The sequence below is a fragment of the Lactuca virosa genome, chromosome 8 (assembly GCF_052849685.1).
Source record: "Lactuca virosa cultivar CGN04683 chromosome 8, Lactuca_virosa_CGN04683_v6, whole genome shotgun sequence".
NCBI classification, from domain to species: domain Eukaryota; kingdom Viridiplantae; phylum Streptophyta; class Magnoliopsida; order Asterales; family Asteraceae; genus Lactuca; species Lactuca virosa.
Genome location: NC_136433.1, coordinates 104571002 through 104579521, shown reverse-complemented (window position 1 = coordinate 104579521; position 8520 = coordinate 104571002). Strand labels below are relative to the sequence as shown.

At 31.0% G+C, this 8520-nt stretch overlaps 1 protein-coding gene across 1 annotated transcript; it reads right to left on the bottom strand.

Annotated features, from left to right (window-relative positions):
• Window positions 1-2103: 2103 nt before the first annotated feature.
• Window positions 2104-4089, bottom strand: LOC145132640 (Oxidoreductase, zinc-binding dehydrogenase family protein). The gene is made up of 4 exons (XM_079067504.1): window positions 3867-4089; window positions 3183-3324; window positions 2976-3067; window positions 2104-2900 (listed from the first exon to the last, which is right to left on the bottom strand). Exons 1-4 carry the CDS (start codon window positions 3930-3932, stop codon window positions 2205-2207), a joined length of 996 nt encoding a protein of 331 aa, XP_078923630.1. The 5' UTR covers window positions 3933-4089; the 3' UTR covers window positions 2104-2204.
• Between the last annotated feature and the right edge of the window lie 4431 nt (window positions 4090-8520).

Sequence of the window (8520 nt, the reverse complement as noted above, 5' to 3'; positions counted from 1 at the left end):
GCCATATTTGTAATTATAACATGGGGAGCATGTATCAAATTTTCCATTCCCAACTTGTTAACATTTAGCACATGAAAATAATATATTTTTTCGGATCACCATAATTTCATTTTAATCCAAATGCAGTATCTAAATTTTTATTTGCAAGTAATCTTCAATAATAATAATAATAAAAATAATAATAAAAGAGTTCTTGTTTCTGATAGTTATATATTTATATCTAACTTTGTTGTGAAACAAACAATAGTGTTATTTATCAAACACCAAAAATGATGATAAATAAATTAAGATGCAAATAATAATAAAATCATATAGTTTTTTCCCTTTTAAAACTTAAGCATTTTAACAAAAATAATGTAAAAGTATAATTGTAATAAAATTAAAAATACAATAACTAGATAGTGGAAGGTTAGTCTCGAAAATGATGGGTCAAAAAAGTTCAAAAAGATGAATCTTGCGGTAAAGTTGTTAAAACCGAAATATGAGGGACCGATTTTTACAGTATACCCCATGTTCAGGGTCTACCGGTAATATACTTTATCATATTCAATTGATTTTATATTATTTAATGAGGCATTAAATATTAAATTTAAAAACAAAAAATATTTGATTGGTTGTGAAAAAGTATACAACAAGTCAAGTTAATTACGAAAACACCCTTCGCCTAATGGTATATTTACAGCTAAAGGGGATTATTAATGAATATAACAAGCAAACGTGTTGGCTAAATTTAAAAGATCCGAAAATAAGAAAACACACACAAACGATTTATATACACACACAATACGGTATCGTTACATATGCATATAATAATAAATTGTATACTTTTTTTATAAAATATTTTTTTGGTTTTTATATACTATTTTTTGGACCGGTCTTATCATGTATTTAGTTATGATAAAAATATATACTAGTTAAAAGGTTTTTAGTCTAGCAGTATCAGGTAGTACCCTTTCTCTTTGAGGTTGATGATTCAAGTCCTAAAAAAAAAATTATACGGGTGTTTGTTTATAGGGTTAATGACTTAAAAATACAAATATATTATGTCCCGTATATATATTTAGTCATTAAATTTATACATGATTTTATTTGAAAATATTAATTACGTAGATAACGTAAATGACTTGAGAAGATAATGTACTACGTCTCATGTATATATTTAATCCCCAAACTGTTTTTTATACATAATTTATAATTAAACTCTCTTCGGTTGTTTAAAATACAATCATGTATTGTAAGTAAATACTAATTTGACATATGGTTGTGATTGATCTAATATGTAATTATATACCTATATTCAATGTGTAAGCCATCTAACTCATTTGAAATTCCATGCGATTATGGCCTACCCTATAGAATCATAACATTTTGGACTGAAGATAACCCTTGAAGAAGTTTTAGGTTGTGGTCTAACTCTAAGGTAAGCCGTTTTACATACAATTTTGGTTTGTCCTCTTGGATCATTCTTCCATCTATAACATTTTGTTTTTGTTTTTAAAGAAGTCAAAGAAAAATTGTTTTTTTTTTCTTTGAGAATTGAGTTAATCTAGAACCTACAAATGAGTGGTATCTCACATGTAAAACCACTTACTTACAAATATAAACAAAATGTAAAATCAATTACCAACAAATAAGTTAGATCCATGATTCATCATGTACCTACAATATAAAATCACTTACAAATATAAACCAAATGTAACATCAATTACCAACAAAGTACCTACAATATCCGATCATAATGAGATAGATGGTTCATCGAATATAAGTCTATATTTACCTATTAGATCCAACTTAACGACATAGATGTCAAATAAACATTTACATACAACATCCAATCATAAATAACAATTTTCAAACAATTAGAGGGATTCTAATGATAAATTATGTATAAAAAAAATAGTTTCTCCTGTCTTCATGTATATGTTTACACCGCTAGCACTACCATATATGAATATGTTAACTTGTCCATTATAATCTGATGATACAAAAATCACATTTAATTGTTATATATATATATATATATATATATATATATATATATATATATATATATATATATATATTTTGTAGATTCTCCAAATGTAGAAAAAAATAGTCAACAAGTACAACGAAGAGTGACATCTAGATATGAACACGATAATCAAATCAAAAGTTACGATCATTTTACAATTTACAAATCATATGATATGAATATATGATATCTCTTATGGCTCAACGATAATTTTACCAGTAGCATGTCCATCGATGCTTTTAGCCCAAGCCTCTTCAGCCTTTTTCAAAGGGTGTTTTGAGTCAATGACAGTTTTAACCTTCCCTTCCTTCACCAACCCAACCAAGTACTCCAAGTTCTTTGCCTTCGGATACAAAAGAATCGGCACCAACTGTTTTTTTGAACACGTCACTTTCTTCACAAAAGAAGTCCAAATTGCACTCATGCCAGGTGTTATGTCTATCACCTTTCCTTTTGGGCCAAGATTGGGCTCAAAAGTAGACCATGGAATAGGTGTCGCACAGTGGATCGCCACGTCATATTTCTTATCCGAAGGGCTTTTGAGCATCGCACCTTCTGGGGTTTTGTAGTCGAGAACCTCATCAGCACCTAGGGATTTCACAAGGTCGATGTTGCGGGCCCCACATGTGGCGGTGACGTGGACATTTCCTAGCTTTGCAAGCTGGACGGCGTATTGGCCTACGCCGCCTGACGCGGCGGTGATGAGGATGTTGGTGGCGGGGCTGGGGCTGGTTTTGTCGAGGGTGATACCGCCGTGATAGGTGAGGGCTTGGAGGGCGGTTAGTCCGGCGACAGGTAGCCCGGCACCTTCTGCCGCCGATACCTCCGGCGGTCTAGAAACTGTCAGTTTTTCGCTACTCACTGCATATTCCGACAGTCCTCCACCTTTCTGTTAGGTTTCAGTGATCAATAAATACCAATTTCACAAAGATGAACACCGATGAGCAAGAACTGAGAAACTTACAAAAGTGTTGAGCATGGAGACAACTTTATCACCAATTTTGAAATTTTGTACTCCAGGTCCAACATCTAATACTTCTCCTGCTACATCAGTGGCTGTTGTAACAAAGACATACACGTTTTTAGATTTTGAAATCATATATTCTGAGATAAGGTGTTTGTGCAATTTGTAAAAACAATTATAACATAATTGATTTTACTACATACATACCTGGAATCCAAGGGAATTTGAGTGGTAAAAGGGGGCGTAACATGCCTTTTTGTATCTTCCAATCGACTGGATTTAGGCTAGTTGCCTCCAATTTTAACAGAAGTTCACCTTTACTTGGCTTAGGAATAGGAACTTCAACATGCTACAAAAACAAAAGGAAGACTGCATCAACATACTCTCAGATGTTTCACGTTTTACAATCATGTGAAACAAATGTAACTTTCACTTCACTTGATATCTAGGGTTTCATAATCAATCAACACTCTATATTGCAAATAACAATTTAGTACCAGAGAGGCTTATATTGATTGATCAGTAAAATTGAAAACATATCACTTCAATTTAATTTAATATATGCAGTATACAAAACAGAAACAGTTAAGCCTCTTACTCCATAGACCATAATCCAAGGCTTTTCCAATATAACGGTGTATAACAATAAATTGCTTACAACGTTCATATGAATTGGATGATCAATTAAACTGAAACGAAAATCAGTTTAATCAAGTATTAATTTATAATTCAATATATCCATAACCATCTGAAGCGAAAACTAACTTCCTCTTTCTATCTGGGGTTTGAAATCAATCGGCACTCAAATAGTACACAATGACCACAATCTACTAACAGGAGTTCATACGAATTGAGTGATCAGATAAAAAGGAGGATCAACAAGAAGTATACCTTAAGACCAGAAGCACCTCCTCCATAGGAATCGCACTGAACCGCATGCATAAGCTTTTCCGCCATAACTCTTTAGATACAGAGAGAATAGAAGGTTAAGATTAATAGCAACGCTGCCGGAGTGTAAATGGAATGGAATGTAAAGGCGTTATCGTCGACGTTACGATTGCGACATCGATGGTACTAGTAACCGTTAGTGTGTGTCGTTGGACGTGACGACCTCACGTCCACCAGATTAAATAATTTGAAAAAACAGCGATAAATTCAAGTAATGGTTACTAAAAATAACCCTTGTTTTATCTTGTACAAATAACTATTTGATTAAAGGTTTAATAATAATAATAATTTGTTTTTATAGTTATTATGTTATATATATATATATATATATATATATATATATATACACTAGCCGTTTACCCACGCCAAGCGTCGGGTGCAAATATTTTATTCAGAAATCAATGTTGAGACGATTAGTTCTTTTGCTCAAATAGTTTAATACATATAAAAAATTATCAATAACAGTAATGTTAGCAAAAACAAAATCAGTATTATGTAAAAATAAAAAGTTGGGATTCTTTAAAAATGCATATGGACACATGATCGATTCTACATTATTAATCGTACAAGACTTCTTTATACACCACATTTGATGTATATAATTCACTGTTTATGAATTGTTTGTCAAACTTCACTAATACTTTTGTGTTGACACGTGATATCCCTTTGGATAATGTCATATAAAGTTGGCCATGTTAGAAAACCAATTTTGGAAGATAAATACTTAAATTTGGAATTGTGTGTCTATGATCATAAAACATAATCGAATTGAAAATTGTTTTCTTTTCAGCTTAAATGGAAACATACGATCTTCAAATGGATATAGAGGAATCATTAGCAAAAATATCTTATTTTCAACATGTTGACCAACAACTATTTCAGTATTAATGACTTTGTGCTAAAAACTTTTACATATCTATTGGATACTGATACAAAATCCATTTGAGAATTAAAAAAAGCTACTTAATTACTTCAAAATTCTAATTTTCCAAAACCACATTCTACTTATTTAATATTTATGATACGAAAATTAAAAATTAAATCTAATTTTTATGGGATGTTTTAAATATTGCAAATCATTTAAAAATTTATTTTGGAAATTTGAGATGACATTAAGAATCTCATAGCACCGATTAAGCATGTATGATGTTCGTCAAATTTTCTTAAATTAATTTGTTTCTTTTTTTAGATATCATTTTTCTCCTTTTTTTTATTTCCATTTTTGACACATTTAAGTATAGAACACATAAACAAACTTCTTTTGCATCTTCCCACTTTTAAATAGATTCGCTAATTAGTAAGAATTTTGCAAATCAATGGTATTTTACAAATTGTTTGACAAAATAATTTGTTACAAAAATAGTTTAATATGATACATCTTACGAAATAATAATTGTTTTATAGTAAATATTAATAATAGTCTATTATGCTTTGGTTTCATTTTAGTCTGATCGGAATCCAAGCCAATACACCTTAGTTTGAAAACATCATTAGAATATATCAAGGATAGTAACAAAAAATGTTTTGGTTACAAATGATTAAAATACATGCCAATGATTACAAATTATAGCATTAATATATCGAGACAATAACCAAAAATGTTTTGGCTACTAAGTTTCATAATAAGACTTAACGATTACATAACTATGTAGCATTGAAAAAGAAGTAAAACATGTAATCCTACTGGGTTAAAGAGAGTAGAGCAACATATATCATGAATCACAGGTTGCAACACCCGAGTAACAATAACCTTGATCATAACACACTTGTATCTTAAAATTTATATTATTTGTCTAAAAAAGCCACCATAAAGAGATATAACTCATATTTCCAAACTTAATCGTTCCTGTAAATTCAAGTGGTATTAGCTCCTTTGACAAAAAGGTTACCTGAAAATGTAATGTATTTTTACAATATTAATCATGTAGTTGTAAAATAAGTATGCCCCTTCTTGCAAGGATTGTTGACTCTATGAGATCAATATGAAGACATTAATTGTATGTAAAATTATGAAAGATGCATATGAGACCTTGCATTGTGTTTATATTCATTTTCAAATATAGTTTCTTAACATTCATTATATTCTCCAGTGATGTCTTCATTCTTAATTTTATCTCTCTTAACGGTTTCTTGACTCTCTTCACTTGCATTTTTTATCTCGTTTATATTTTGAATCTCATCTTTCCTTTCCTTGATAGCATCTTCATTTTCTTTACTTTAACTCTGCTATTTTTCTTTTTTGGATCTTTTACAACATTCTCCTCTTTAATTATCTTCAAACCAAGCATTTTTTTTTACCTAGATTAGAGTAACAGAGCATTATTTCAATTCATACCAAAATGAAACAAACTTAAAGAAGTCATGATAATCACTAAGATACTGTTTCATGAGCAATCCCCTAATCAGGGTAATAAAAAATAATTGATGTGACCAACATACATGCCCTAAGGTTGACCAGTTTCACTAAATGCATAAGGGAAATACTACCAACCAATATTGAAAATCCTTTCATGTTCTGCCATATAAATAGATTGTTACACAAAAACAAAAGGTAAATGAGGATAAATATGTAAAAAAGTTAGGAGTCACAAGCAAAAAAAAAACTTTTTTATACCTAAACTGGCTAAACATGTGCAGAGTAATAGCCGACATATATCAACATAAAAAAAATAACTTAACATACAAATTACTTAAATACATATATAATATAAAGAAAAATATATAAATTACTTAAATATAGTGATATAGATATAACATAAAGAAAAAAATCAATAATGTATCATGCTTTTTTAAAAGTAATTCCCTCTGCCCACCCTTTCTCCTATGATAACTGAGTTAGCAGCTTCTTCAAAACCATTAAACCAAAGTTAAAGCATTTCCATTACCATATAGCTGTAAAAACCTCAACTATTGCTCCATCGCTTTTTTTTCAACTTAGCCCAAGAAAGCTGAGGCGTATTTACTGCAACAAAAAACATTTCTTAGTGATCCAAAAATATAAAAGAAATAAAAATTATAACATGATATACTTGAAGATCTTAAAAGACAGTTCATAACTCTTTTCAAAGAAAAATTAGTTCTTCGAAAAGTAACGATACCTGCATATGACAAACACCTCTAAATGTCAGTGAAATTTGAAACAAACTTTTAGTTTGAAATTGTGCATATATATATTTGAAACAATCTTTCTTATAGTCTATGAAACAAAGTTTAATGAAAGGAAAAAAAATAAACTTCCGAAACCTCCATTAGTAGTTTATGGAAAGCAATTGAATAGATAAACATGAACGACATCCTCAAAATTAAGATATTCATATGGCATGGTCTAACCCATTAACGGTAACCAAATGAAGAAACATATAACCAGAGGAACCAACACAACCTGAAGCATAAAGAAGACCCAAAGACCTGAAGCATAAAAAGATCAAGATAAATCAGCAAAAGATGTCATACACATGAACCATACTGGGGTCTATTTTTTTTCTTTGTGTTTGACCGCAAAAGAAAACACTGAAATCCTAGAGGGCTCAAACAACCATTGAACAAAATCCTAATAGTTTCCCATTCCAAAAGTCATCTAAAAGTGTCCGGTGATACATGTTCCTTGTAAAATTCATTTTCCTCCAAATCCAAAACCGGAAAATGGACTGTAAAACACACACATAGAGAGTTAAACAAATCCTATATAGATAGTTTGAAATAAAACATATACCTACAAATCAAACCCAAATGTTCCAACTGCTGTTGAGACCTCATGAAGCAAAATTTTGAAAGAAAGCCTAAAGCTGCAATTCGAATCAAAGTTCTGGAATCGTTCAAATCCATACACAATCAAAATAAAACCTAGAAAAATCAAAAACTAAAAATAAACTTTAAATCGACAACAAATCAGTCATATGTGAAGGTAAATTCAAGCTGTTAGGTTCATACGATAAAGATGAATACAAATTGATGAACAAATCTTTTTTTTCCTTTGAGAGTTAGATTAAAAAAAAGGATTTGTGATTGATTCTGTAAAAGAATGAATAGGGATTCACTGGGGATAACTTTAGCCTCACGATGTCTAGGGTTAGAGAGAGTGAGATGTTGATTGAGCTTTTGAGGAAGGGGATGGGTAACAATGATGGATCAGTGTACACACAACTCGAGGTATGGGGTCCAGAAAACCTCTAATTATGATCAATCGATAAAAATAACACTGGTTAGAATACTTACCTCCTACTTTGAGACATATTTCTTTTAATCCTTCTGAATCCATTGTTCGTGAAATAGATTCCTCTTGCTTCTTGATCAATTGCTCAATACACATCCATTAGAAGTCTCTATTTAGAGATAAACGAAGAGAAGGTCGAAGGCAGCCACAACCAAAACCCTAAATAAAATGATTAAGAGATAAAATAAGAGAAATTTGAGGGTTAAACTTTAAGGTTCAGAAGGGACAGTACCAGGGAGAAGTGAGCAGGTGGTGGTTGTTCGATGGTGGTGAATGTTGAGGTGTTTACCATGGATGTTGTTGAAGACATCGTGGGAGTGGAGGCGGTGGTAGTGACTGATGTTGGTGGTGTCGGCCCTCAGTAACTGTTAAACCAAAAAAACA